Source organism: Canis lupus, chromosome 21 (assembly GCF_011100685.1).
Source record: "Canis lupus familiaris isolate Mischka breed German Shepherd chromosome 21, alternate assembly UU_Cfam_GSD_1.0, whole genome shotgun sequence".
Taxonomy (NCBI): Eukaryota; Metazoa; Chordata; class Mammalia; order Carnivora; family Canidae; genus Canis; species Canis lupus.
Window position 1 is genome coordinate 33,786,851 of NC_049242.1, and position 14,499 is coordinate 33,801,349.

At 35.3% G+C, this 14,499-nt stretch overlaps 1 protein-coding gene and 1 long non-coding RNA gene across 4 annotated transcripts in view; one reads left to right on the plus strand and one right to left on the minus strand.

The window, feature by feature from the left end:
• Positions 1 to 14,499, minus strand: part of SBF2 (SET binding factor 2) — a 454,973-nt gene that overhangs the window by 178,490 nt on the left and 261,984 nt on the right. For both annotated transcript variants that reach the window (XM_038569025.1, XM_038569026.1), the window contains exon 14: positions 5,234 to 5,438. In XM_038569025.1, the coding sequence (XP_038424953.1) occupies positions 5,234 to 5,438 (205 nt within the window). The remainder of the gene's footprint in view (positions 1 to 5,233; positions 5,439 to 14,499) is intronic.
• The window catches only part of LOC111091555, a 57,211-nt gene continuing 55,791 nt past the window's right edge, over positions 13,080 to 14,499 (plus strand). Inside the window, exon 1 of one of the 2 annotated variants that reach the window (XR_005375738.1) lies at positions 13,080 to 13,133. This is a non-coding gene — a long non-coding RNA (uncharacterized LOC111091555). The remainder of the gene's footprint in view (positions 13,134 to 14,499) is intronic. The other variant, XR_005375737.1, reaches the window with a different exon arrangement.

Here is a 14,499-nt window from a genome sequence, read left to right on the forward strand (position 1 = left end):
ACTATACAAAAAGAGAAATGGTTATGGCCTATGAATTACTATATAAACTTGGGAGTAGTTTTTTAGTCCTATGAACTACGTACCAGTCACCTTTACCATAAGATTGAATAATTCTAGACTAATATATAGCCTAAAATTAGAATAAATTTCTTATTAAAAGAGTATTAGAAGGATATAAATAAAAGTAGTGTTAGTTAAATAAAAGTATAATTTCACCAAGAACTTTACCAAATCATTGGTACAAAACATGTAGTATCAATAATTCTAAGCTAAAAAAGAAAGACTCTTTATATATTTTTTTCTTTTTATTTGAGTGTAGTTAACACACAATGCTACATTAGTTTCAGGTGTACAACCTAGTGATTTGACAAGTTAATACATTATGCTTTGTTTACCACAAGTGTAGCTACCATCTGTCTAGCTATTATAATATCATTGAATTCTTTATTATATCTTTTTTTTTTTTTTTTAGATTTTATTTATAAGAGAGAGCGAGAGTGAGAGAGAGCGCATGAGAGCATGAGTGAGCAGAAGGTGGGGTGGACAGAGGAGAGGGCGAAGCAAGATCCTCCCTGAGCAGGGAGCCTGATAGGGGGCTCCATCCCAGGACCCTGGGATTATGATCTGAGCCAAAGGCAGACACTCACCCAACTAAGCCACTGAGATGCCCCTATGCTATGTCTTTTATTCTTGTAATTTATTCATTTCATAACTGGAAGTCTCTATCTCCCACTCCCCTTCACCCATTTTACCCAAACCCCTCCTTGTTCTCTACATTTATAGGTCTGATTCTGCTTTTTCTTTAAGATCTCTTATTTTATGGCTGCTCTTGGAATCTAAAGGTATAATCCCTTCACTTCCTTCATATCTAAGAAGAAAGAGTATCATCTCTTATTTATTAGCATCCTTTTCATTTCATTACTACAAAATCTTATATCCTTTAAATCATTTTTAAAACTTTATTTGAATAATTTTAAGCTCACAAAAAGTTACAAAATAGCACAGAGAAGATTCATGTACTCATCATTCAGCTTACCCTCAATGGTGACATCTTACCTAACTATAATGCTTTATCAGAATCAGGCAATCAACTGGCACCATATAATTAACTAGACAACAGAACTCAAATTTTACCAGTTTTCTTCATATTGTTTTTAATCATGCAACACTGATATATTCTGCATTATCATGATAGTTAAATATATTATCTCACATGACTTCTGTATAAAATGTTCATTCTTAATTGTGTGCTCTGGTGCTTCCCACACATGTAAGTCAGTGGAATAGGCTGAACTAGAAATCTATCTATATTTAGAGTAAGAAACTTCTTAGAGTATCCAAATAATACCACACACTTTATTGAGCAACATCTTTAACCTGTGTTTATAAACTTTTAATTCTAAAATCTCTTCGGTATTTTAAATTTTCTTTAGGGCAAGCTATTAAAAAAAAAACAAAACAGATTTTCTGGTAGCAAGTCTTTTACCATCTGGGAATTATTTAAGACTATGACTTAGTTCACTCCCAGAAGAAAGTTCTTCACTTGGAGTTACTGATATTCAGATCAGCCAAATCCCCAGCTGTGGCATTCTAATACTCACTTTCTAACATCTGATGACAACTCTGGTTTATGGGTACTTGACTTACCAGGGTTTCCTTTCTAAAGCTTTGGCTTTCCAATGCTAGTTCTAGCCAATCCTCATTAGTCTGGCTCCTCTAAAGAATGGGTAGAAACTAATTAACCTCTCAAAATGTGAATGCCTCATACAGAGCAATTTTACAGTCATATTAAATGAGTGTCATGTAAAATGAAACATTCAAATTTTTAATTTTAGTACAAAGGAAATCCTGATTCTGATCAACCCAAATGAACCAGAAAGTTGGACATAGGCTCATTCATTCATTCATTCATTCATTCATTCATATTTTATACACAGGGCTAAATACTAAGTTATGTGTACCTCTCTCACTGATTGCAATGAGATACTCCACATATATCTAAAGAAAGAATTTGACATGGGTTGAAAATGAGGAAAGTAAAGAGACTATACAAAGATAATATTGAGACAAGGCTACAATTCAAGTAAATTAAATTTAAACAATTTCTCATCTCTTCACGTAGGTATTTAAAGAAAGTACTCAGCTAGCTTATGAATATTAAAGTTACCTAACTCCTTCAAAAGATAACTATTTACCCTAACTTGTCTACCTTCTCCATCCCCTCTCTATGTTAAAGTCCAATCAACACTTAAGTAAAAGCTATTAATTCTTAAGAAAATAATGGCAAAAACTTTGGAAACAAACAAAGGGTTGCAGAAGGGGAGGTGGATAGGTGGATAGGGTAACTGGGTGACAGGCATTAAGAGGGCACATGATGAGATGAACACTGGGTGTTATACTCTATGTTGGCAAATTGAATTTAAATTTAAAAAAAGGAAAAGAATGGCAAATTAACATTCCTACATAAATATACAATGACTATATTGTTATCCATTGGTAATAAAATTACACTCACTTCTAAGGTATGATGGAATAGTTTGTAGCAAACCAAAATTCCTACCAAGAAAAATTACAAAAGTCAGAGTAAATGCAAAATGATCTTCTTAAATATATCAAATTCCTATAGAAGCAGAAGGACTGGAGAACCTAAAATTCCAGAGAAGGGAAAAGAAGCTAGAGAGGTGAGTTAACACACACATCTACTTTTTCCCCAGAAGATTTGCCAATACTGGGTATACACAGGAGGCTGAGAACTCAGGGTTGACTCTGGCAGATGGCTAAGCTGACCAGCAAAGTTTCTGGTGAAAGCCGAACTGACAAAAGTAGATGTGTGCTATGGCCTCTAGGTAAACCTCTAAAACAACAATAAACATACATATAAACAACAAGTTAACAGAGATAAATTATGGAATAAGAAAAATAGTTTATTAGGTGTGGGGGGATGGGGTAACTGGGTGACAGGCATTAAGGAGGGCACATGATGAGATGAGCACTAGGGTTTTTTTTTTTTTAAGATTTATTTATTTATTTTTGATAGACATAGAGAGAGAGAGAGAGAGAGAGAGAGAGGCAGAGACACAGGAGGAGGGAGAAGCAGGCTCCATGCCGGGAGCCTGACGTGGGACTCGATCCCGGGTCTCCAGGATCACGCCCTGGGCCAAAGGCAGGCGCTAAACCGCTGAGCAACCCAGGGATTCCCTGAGCACTAGGTTTTATACTCTATGTTGGCAAACTGAATTCAAATAAAATTTTTTTTAATTAAAAAAATAGTTTATTAATCCAAAAGAAAGGAAGAAAGCAGGAGGAAACATGAAGCAGGAAGATTAAATAGAAAAAAACCAACCCATTAAACTACATTAAAGCCATTAGTATATCAGTAATTACATTTATATAAATATAAGTAATATTATTCAATAATAGAAGTTGTATACTAAGATAGACTGTTTTAAAAAAAAACCCAACCACATGCTGTTTATAAGAAGCATTCATAAAATATAAGGCCCAAAAATAAAATAAAATAAAATAAAATAAAATGCCCTAGAAAGTTTGAAAATAAAAGAATAAAAGAAGATAAACCATACAAACATTAAGAAAGGAAATCTTGGTATAGCTATATAAACATCAAAGTATACTTTAAGGCAAGGAGCATTACTAGAGACAAGAACGAGACAAGAACATTTCATAATGATAAAACGATAAATCACCAGGATGCTATAATATTTATAAATATATCTGCATCCAATAAATCATCTTCAAAATATATGAAGAAAAATATGGATAGAATTAAAATGAGATATAGGCAATTTTACTATTATAACCAGAGACCTGAACACAACTCTCTCAATAGCTAAAAAAGAAGATAAAGAAAGACAACCCATAGGATGGGAAAAAATATTTGCAAATTATATTATCTGATAAGGGACTTGTATACAAAATATATATAGGACTCTTATGAATTAATAATAAAAGGCAAGTAGCCCAATTAAGAATGAATAAAGGATCTAAATACATATTTCTCCAAAGAAGATATAAAAATGGTAAGTGAGTACATAAAAGGATGCTCTACAACATTAGTGCATATGGAGAAATCAGAATGTCCATACATTGCTGGTTGGAATGTAAAATGATGCGGCTGTTTTGGAAAACTCTCTGGCAGTTCCTCAAAACATTAAACATAGATTTACCATATGACCCAGCAATTCCACACCCATGTATATACCTGAGAGAATTGAAAACATATATACATACAAAAACTTACACATGAATGCTCACAGCAGCATTCTTAAAATGGTAACCAAAAAGGAGAAACAACCCAACTATCCACCAATTGGTGAACAGGTAACAAAATGTAAAAAAAAAAAAAAAAAAAGGGATCCCTGGGTTGCACAGCGGTTTGGCGCCTGCTTTTGGCCCAGGGCGCGATCCTGGAGACCCGGGATCGAATCCCACATCGGGCTCCCGGTGCATGGAGCCTGCTTCTCCCTCTGCCTATGTCTCTGCCTCTCTCTCTCTCTCTCTCTCTGTGTGTGACTATCATAAATAAATAAAAATTAAAAAATAAAGTTAAAAAAATATATATATATACACACACACATATGTATACATATACATACACACACACATATCTATACAATAGAATATTATTCAGCCATAAAAAGCAATGGAGTACTAACACATGCCAGAAAGATGAACCTTGAAAATATGCTAAGCGAAAGAAGCCAGTTACAAAAGATCACACACTGTATAACTCCATGTATATAAAATGTTAGAATAGGTAAATCTATAAAGATAGAAAGATTATTGCCTAATGCTAGGGAAGGGCTGGTTTTGGGGGATAATGGGGAGTGACTGCTAATGGGTATGGGGTATGTCTATTTGGCATAATGAAAGCATTCTGAAATTAGTGAAAATGAGTGCACAACTCTGGGATATGCTAAAAATCAGGGAATTGTGAGTATTAAAGAGCGAGTTTTGTGGTGTGTGACTTCTATCTCAATATGGCTGTTTTTTAAAAAAGAAACGATTTTTCTTTTCTGGGTTAATGGTTACTGTTTGTGAGAGACAGTGAATGGAACGATATTTCTGAATGTTGACAATGCTCCAATTCTGGTCACGCAAGTTTGTTTACTTTGTAAAGATTTGTTAAGTGGTACACTTTCAATTTTGTGTCTTATATCTTGATAAAAGGTTTACTTCTAAAACAAAACAAAAAAACTCCCAGATAAATACATACCAACAGGTGGACCTGCTGGCACAACACATTTCTTTTCCACTCGTGAAGCAGGAGGTGCATTCTGGTTCTTAGCAAGATTTTCCTGTATTAATTCCTGTACCCGAGTTTCATTAATCTTTGGGAAAGGAAGAATATGTACTCGCAAGTGGGATCCTTCTGTTGGACGTGGAACTTTCTGGAATGCCATATGAGGGTTGGGATTCTCCTGCAACATCAAACAGGTATAATTAACCAGAAGTTAAAATAACAATGGTAGACTGCCAGCTAGAGAGTGGGAGCTCAGAGGGCCACAAACTGAAATCAGACAGATGAGTGATTATACATAATTCAGATACATGCCATAAAGAGAACCAGAATCTTACTTCTTATATGACCTATCAATAGCATCTGATACAGCTGATCACTCTTATTCCTTTTCCATGAACACTTTCACACTTGGTTTCTAGGTCTTCTTGCTATATCTTTGTCTACTTTTCACCTGTCTACTCAGAATTATTATCTGAGCCCAGGGTTCAGACTTTGGGCCTCTTTTCTATTTCTACTTACTTCCTTGGTGACAGCTTCCATTCTCAGTATTTAAACCATAAAAATGCCAATGATCATAAATTTTTATCCCCCACTGAGTTTTCTCTTGAATGCCATACCCAAATATTCAACTATCCACACATAGTATTTCTTTTTGGATTTAAAATAACATCTTAAATATATGTCCAAAATGGAGCACTTACTCTTCCAAATCTGCTTTCTATAGTCTTCCCCACTTCAGTAAAAGGCATATTTATTTTTCTACTCAGGTGAAAAGCTTATAGACATCTTTAATGCCCTTCTCTAATACCTAATTATCCATTCTTCTATAAATCTTTCAGACTTTGCCTTTCAAATATGTCCATAACTTGACCACTTTTCAACAACACTGTGGTTCATGTCAACATCTCTATATTACCACAGAACAGTCTCTCTGCTTCCACCCTTGCTCCTTCCCTTACTCTATCCTTAACACTGCAGAATGATCCTAAAAATATGTCAAACCATCACCTACTCTACTCATTCATCACATACTCTATTCAAACTAGCTCTTCATCTGAGAGTAAAATCCAAAGTTCCTAAAATAATTTACAAAATAATTTACATGAAGACTCTATTCTTCATTTTGCTCTAGCCATGGAGACCTTCTTGTTCTCCCCTCAAGGCCTTTGCACTTAAACATTCCTTCTGCCCATCTCCCTACAATTTGAACAGTAACCTCTATTCCTTCCTGTATTTCTTTGCTCAAATGCCACCTTTCTTGGCCACCCTACCTAAACTATACCCCCTAACACACTCCTTTTTCCTCTTATATTTTTTCCTTAGTACTTACCACTTTTTCATATACTACAAATTTTACTTGTTTATTGTCTACCCTTCTCTTACTAAAATGAAGCTCTGCGAGGGCCCACATTTCAGCCAATCAAAAAATATTTTTTGTTTTCTGCTGTATACCTGTTGTATCCAGAAACTGCCTGGCACATAGCAGGCACTGTAAACTACTTTCTACTGTTTTCCAAAGAGTTGGACATAATGTTGAACACTTACTAGGCTTGCAATAATTGAATTAAATGTGTCAGTTAATATTTACATAGACCCTTAAGGCTGGTGTCAATTTTTATCCAGCCACTCAGTTAAGTAGGATTATATTTCAAATACTAAGGCAGAATGGAATCCATCCTTTAATAACATTGTCTATCTAGGGAAGCTGCTTTACCACCATTATTCTTTGCAACCAGGAAATTCTCTTTCCCCCTGAACCTGTTATTCATATTGTAGATTAAGCTCAACACTACTGTGTATGTTCTTCATACAGTTAAAATGGACATCTGTCATCACCTACTAGAGCTGTTCCCCACAATTCTTTATGGTTATTTGGCCTAGACCCAGATAAAGAAACGGTTGGGTCAAGGTAGATGATACAGGTAGCATATCTCAGCAACACAATGGAATTAATACTCTTTTAAGTATAAAAAAGCCTGGGTTCTAGTTTTTGTTCTACTCATTATGTAATGCTTGGTATGTAACTTTGCCTAAGTAATATACTTAGGCTTCTCTTACAAGGTTCCCAAGAAGGTGAAGTCAGATATAAAACTTGTTCTTGCCAAAGTAACCTTCATTACTTTGTATTTTCCCTTTGTATTTTTAGTAAAGGCAGGGGAAAATAAATAAATAAATAAATAGATAGATAGATAGATAGATAGATAGATAAATAAATATCTCTCCAAGTCTTCATGATCACTACTTTCTACACTATATGCTGAAAAAACTGTTCTAAAATTATGCCTAGATTAACACCAACCTCACTGGTCTATAGTTTCTGAAACTGTCCTTTTCAAAAGTATGTTTGTTTTTCTCTGTTCTTCAGACACAATAGCTAAGATATCTTCTTAAAGTTACAAATACCAGTTTTCTAAAACTTGTTGGTAGTTTTTTTCAGGCTAGAAAGGTAATTCATGTGGATTTTGAGGGTCTGAATCAGAATCATTTAAAGTACATTATTCAGAGGCACCTGGGTGGCTCAGTTGGTTAAGCGTCTGCCTTTGGATTAGGTCATGATTCCAGAGTCCAGGGACTGAGCCCCATATTGGGCTCCCAGCTCAGCAGGAGGCCTATTTCTCCCTCTGCCTCTGCCTGCTGCTCCCCCTGCTTGTGTTCTCTCTCTCTCTCTGTTATATAAATAAATAAAATCTTTTTTAAAAAATAAAATACATTCTTCATTACTTCTGATTCTATTTACATATATTTTCTTTATAATAAAATTTAAAACTTTATTTTCCATGATGTAAATAATATTCATTGTAACAAATTTTAAAACATGGAAAATAAAGGTAGAAAATAAAACTTAGTGATGCTAGTATCTTTTCTAACTATATTTTATCCATCTCTCTTAATGTATATATTCTTCAGTCTTGTTCTAAGACTTAAGGTTATTTAGAAAATTAAGGATACATATATTATTTCTAGTAAAAATCCTGCAATGTGATAGGTTCATCTTAAATTTTGTAAGGAAGAATAGAGATTCCAAAATAGTCCAGATAATTCTGAAGAAGAGTAAATGGAAAAGTCAAACTTCCTAGATATTAAAATTTATATAAACCTGTAATGATTAATATAATATGGCAACTGGTATGAGTAAGGGTTAAAAAGGCTAATGGAATAAAGAGCCCAAAACAGGACTATGTGTAAAAATGTAACACAGGTGGCACTACAATTCAGAGGAAAGGTCAGACAATTCAATGAAAGAGTAGTACAACAAGGTATTTTTAGTGCATGGTCTTTTGATGTCAGATCTCTGGGTCAAATTCCAGCTTAGCCACTTACCAGTCATGTGACAGTGTCACATGCAGTGTCAATTGCAGTGTCAATTCACTCACCACTTGTGTTTTAGTTTCCTCATCTGTAATCTAGATAATTCTACAGAATCTACTTCATAAGGTTCTTGTGAGGACAAAATGAGTTGTTAGAGGAAGCCTTTTATAACACACACACACACACACACACGCACGCACACACAGAATAAATATGAAAGCTTTTTTCAAACATTTAGAGTACATTCATTTGAAAAATACTTATTCATTACATATTCTTTGGTATGACACCATGCCTCTAAAACTTAAATCATGTTGTTTTCCCAAGATTCTTGTCATATCACCAGCTATTTATATTTTAACAACAACAATAACTGTAGTCAGTAAGAGTTAAAACAGGAATCACTTATTAAAGAAAAGACATTGCCATTAGTTGCTAATACTGTTTTTCTTCTCATAAGTGATTTGAAATATTATAAACCAAATCTATACACAATTAAGACTAAAAAGCATTTTTTAATCATTTTAAAACAAAGTTCAAAGATGAGGCTTATTGTAGTTGTATGGATAGTCTACATAAAAATTCAGATTATGGGATAAAATTACTAAATTATATTCAATTTGTGTTTAAAAGATGCAAAAGCAAAAATGGCTCATGCTCCTGAAACACTAATACTTGGTTTTCTGGTCACTGTGTCTGTATACTGCTGCCCTCTAACGGACAGTGTGGTAAATATAAATAAACATTTGCTACCTTATAGACAACTTGGTCACATAATGACTTTTTAGAAGACAAAAAATGAGAAGTTTAAGGCTCACACTGAACTCTGCATATTCTTAGAAACATCTGTTCTTACTTGGAGTTTCAACTGCATTTGGGCAAGTCCCTTGAAGATTCCTGAGCTCATTAAAAACCACAGCCCGATTTTGTTGTTGAATATCTTTGTGGAAACAAGGAAATTCATTATTTTCAATAAAATAAAGCAGCTGCCAAATTTTCATCTTTGATTGTACAGAAATGAAATTATAAATTACTAGCCAAGAATTCGGGCAACTAAACACTTATGGTGAACACGGTAACAATTCTGTCCAAGGCAACCAAGATAAACTGCCCCAAAAAGCCAGCAAAATGCACTATTGTTTAGAGGGAATTTTAAAATTAGTAATGATTTTCAAGAAATAGGCTCTGTAATCCTGCTTTGAGAATATATGATAGTAATGGGAAGTACAGTGATTTTTCTCAGACTTGAAAGAATGACACACATACCATCTGGTTTGGAAACATGGATTTTTCTTTTATTTCTTTTTTTTTGCAGGGGGGCAAGCCAAATGAGAATATGCCTAGGGCTTAAGGAAAACAAGGCTGAGAATGCACTTCAAATAAAAGCAAAGCAAACAAAATAAAACAAAAGCCCCAAACTCTACTGGGAATCCCAAGTAGGCAACATTGGGGAAAATATTTCTTTCCACATGTTGGTCTTAGCAGTGCATGACAAATGAATGTGACCTTGTTTGCAGCTACCAAGTTCCCCGTATTAATTTAGGTATTTAATAATTATTTAATGTGCACTGGGACGCCTGGGTGGCTCAGTGGTTGAGCATCTATCTTTGGCTCAGGGCGTGATCCTGGGGTTCTGGGATCAAGTTCCACATCGGGCTCCCTGTGAGGAGGCTGCTTCTCCTTCTGCCTATGTCTCTGCCTCTCTTTGTGTCTCTCATGAATAAATAAAATCTCTAAAAAAATTATTTAATGTGCACCAATTATTCATAGAGTTGTATGAAATATCATGTTATACAAATTTTTTCAAACATAGCTGAAATCAATACTATTACTGGACAAAGTCATTGAACACTGACAAAATGTAACTGGGCTTTGCCTAGCTATGAATACAATACTGATGCAAGGAAACATTTTCAATTTTCCATCCTCACAGGACCTTTAATGATCATCCTACTGAATTAACGTTGCATCCTTAATACAACTAAATTTGGTATATGACTTTAATATCTAATGTGATGGTTGCCCTAATCTAGGGTTTCTGTACCATGGCATTATTAACATTTCGACCTAGATAATTCTTTTTTGGGGTGGGAGGGATAGTGAATGTCTTGTATATTTTAAGATATTTAGAAGCATTCCTGGCTTCCGTGTACTAGACACCAGTAGCACATCCTCTCCAGCTGTGACAAAGAGAAATGTCTCCAGACATACACCAAATTTCTAGAGGAGAGGGGTTGCCCCTGTTGAGAACCACTGCTCTAATTCATGATTCGAGATGGAGTATTTTAAGACAAATACTCTTCGCAAGTGCTGAGGGATCATGTAATGACTAGGTAAGGGACCTATACTTTCACTCACCTGCTGACATGCAAATTAAAACTCTAAGATACCACACACTTATAAGAATGGCTAAAAACAAAATAAAACAAAAAAACAATGATACCAAATGTTAGTAAAGATGTGGAACAAATGGAACTCATATATGGCTGGTGGGAATGCAAAATGGTATAGATGTTTGGGAAAACGGTCTGGCAGTTATTAGTTTTCTTATAAAATCAATATTTTGTTAACCATATATCCCAGCATCCTACTTCTAAATATTTACCCAAGAAAAATGAAAATTTATGTTCATTTATGTTCTGCATATGTTCATAATTGCCAAAATTGCCCTACAGTTAGCTAATGGATAAACACAAATTTGATACATCCATACAATGGAATAACACTCAACAATGAAAAGAAATAAACAACTGATATATGCAGCAACAGAGAGGAATCTGAAAGGCATATGCTAAGTGAAAGAAACCAAACTCAAAAGCTACATACTGACATTACAGAAAAGGCAAAAACTTCAGAGACAGAAAACAGATCAGTTACTAAGAGCTTGAGGTGGTAGGAGGAAGTGATTATAACAAATTAAGGAATTCTGAAGGGTGACAAAAATGTTCTGTCCTTGTTGTAATGGTGATGGTTGTATAGTTTCATTTCATTTCTTTGAATACTTTCATTTCAAGATCATTTGTCAAAATCTACAGTACGTTAAAAAAAGTAAATCTTACTATATGTAAATTGTATCACAGCAAATGTGACTTAAACAAATAAGGGGAAAAGTGTGATTTTTATGTTTGGGTTAGGGACTTCATCACAAAAATCTAAGTAAGTGGTTTATGTTTTGACTTTTTAAGACTAAAGATAATCACAGTATTTTACTTCCTTCCTATAACAATAACAAAATCCTTTTATTTACAGTTAGCAAAGAGTACTAATATCATCAGTGTAGATTAAATTTGCTTGGTAGTGAATTTAACTTTATGTGGCAATGTAAAGGGTATAGATCTTATGGGACTTACAAAGGCTATTCCTGTACGTGGGCTTTGTTCTCCCATTAGGATTTCAAAATCTATTCATTGCAATCCTGGGCAAAAAAAATATTCTTACAGCACAAATAGAAATCTCATATTATTCTACAAGAAACCTCAAGTCTTCTCATTTTTCCTTTAAATTTTAAGAAAACTGTCAAATTACAGTCTAGCAAATACTTACGTACTATTACATATACAAAGCAAGTTAGAAAAACTGTTCTTTGTAAAACTGTAAAATACATGTCCAACTGATTTCTTGATGCCTTGGAATGGAGGTTTTATAAAGTTCTTATCTTGGCCTATCTTAACATTCTCATTTTGTGCATAGCTAGTGGTCCTTTATAAGTGTGTACGAAAATCACAGAGACAAAGCTAGTAAGTACATAAATGTGCTATCATATAGACAAGAGGAGTCTGAAAGCCAACTCATGCAGACCCAGACCCAGTACTATCAACTGAGAATGGAAAGAAAAGCTGTATAATAAATGACAGATAATCTTCATGGTATAAAACTTGCCAATGCTTAACACAACTTGTCTCAAATGGAGTTATTTCCTTCCTTCTCCTTCATGTCCACTTACCATTCCCCTCCTCTACTTAAGTCACCAAATTCTTTCCTTAGTTATTAGGAAACTCCAGAAAGTTAAAAGAGCACCCAAAATGAGTTACAATTCATCCAACTCATATCATTCATATTCTGACTCACTAAAAAGCAATATAAAGGAGTGGTGAGAAGAAACTGAGAAATTAAGGTTCCTTTTGAGTACTTCGAAGATAAGCAAAGCACAGAGACTAGGTACACATACCAGACTTCACTGCAACAAAGTATTTACAAACATCTAAGTGGAATCACCAGGTCTCAATTCTAACCCAATAATAAGGAAACAGTCAAATTATATGGTTGATTCTTGCTTACCAAAAGGGAATTTTAGAATGTGATAAAAAAAAAAAAAATCCCTGACTAGTTAAAAATAGAACCATCTGGATTATTTTCCTTGCTTTGAGATCATCCTCCCTCCTTCCCCTAGACTTCCTGCATGACCCAAAAAAGTAACTTTACCATCATGCTCTGCTTTTTAACTTTGTAATGTATTCACTTCAGGAATGTTGGAAACTTGCAGAATTTAGAATCTTACAACCAGAAGGAATCTCAGAAAGTCTGATGACAATCCAGGGGATATTCTGAAACTCTTACTGATCAGGTACATGTATTTCTTTTGAAGGATATTAGAGGAATTGTATACCTAGAAAATGCCTCACACTAGCAGATGCCTATAAATACATACTGAAAAAATGGAAGTGATTAAACTAAATGGAATATAATAAGACTGATGGGGAGGAATGCCCAATAAGGGTTAATAAATGAAGGGCAATATACTTCTCTTACCTAGTAATACAGTCCCTCATGGTGATCACTTTAAAAGTGTTGTTTTTAAAGGATAGGTGTTGTTTATGTTTTACATTTATCTTTAGGAAGGTATAATTTTTAACTGCTCTGCCTTTCCTGGGCCAGCCTCCTGTCCACCAGGAATGCTGGTGCCCGGGAACCTCCATCCCTTCCCCTGCATCCAGGCAGGGCCCCTTGAGGGACATCAGGATCCTCTGTCTGTGCCACAGCTGAGTGTCTTCCTTCAAGAGAGATCTGGAGCACAAAATGAGAGATTTCACCTCTTTTGGGAACAAGAAGCTCTACTTTTGATACCCATGCCTTAGTGTGTTTACTTGAAGAAAATGGGTTCACAACCCAGCAAGCAAAAATCACTGGCTGTGTTGGTCAAGATCATAGACACCAGGGAATCCCCGGGTGGCTCAGCAGTTTAGCGCCTGCCTTCGGCGCAGGGTATGATCCTGGAGTCCCGGGATCAAGTCCCACATCAGGCTCCCTGCATGGAGCCTGCTTCTCCCTCTGCTTGTGTCTCTGCCTCTCTCTCAGTCTCTCTGTGTGTCTCTCATGAATAAATAAATAAAATCTTAAAAAAAAAATATCATAGACACCAACGTGGATACCATCTACAAGGATATATGGTCACCAAGATGCAGCAGGAGACTGCCGCTCAGCAAATAATGTCTTAGGCTACTAATGTGAAAAAAAGATATTATTTTGGAGAAGAGAGATTTTCAGCCCTCAGAGCAGAAAATCAGAAAACAAACCTTGAACTACATCAGTTAGAACAAGTAATGGATGAAGTAATCAAAGTCCAAACAGATACCAAATTAGACTTCAATCTAGAAAAGAACATGGTGAAATAACTGCATTTGTTGAATGAAAGGAAGATGCTAGAAGCAAGGACAGAAAATCATGCCCAGCAAGACTGGGTTTCACCCAGACAGGAAGACAGAAAGAGGTCACTGGCCTCAAAACCATGCTGGGGGGGGTGGGGGGGCAGCCCCGGTGGCGCAGCGGTTTAGCGCCGCCTGCAGTGCAGGGCGTGATCCTGGAGACCCTGGATGGAGTCCCATGTCAGGCTCTCTGTATGATGCCTGCTTCTCCCTCTGCCTGTGTCTCTGCCTCTCTCTCTCTGTCTCTATGAATAAATAAATAAAATCTTAAAAAAAAAAAAAAAACCA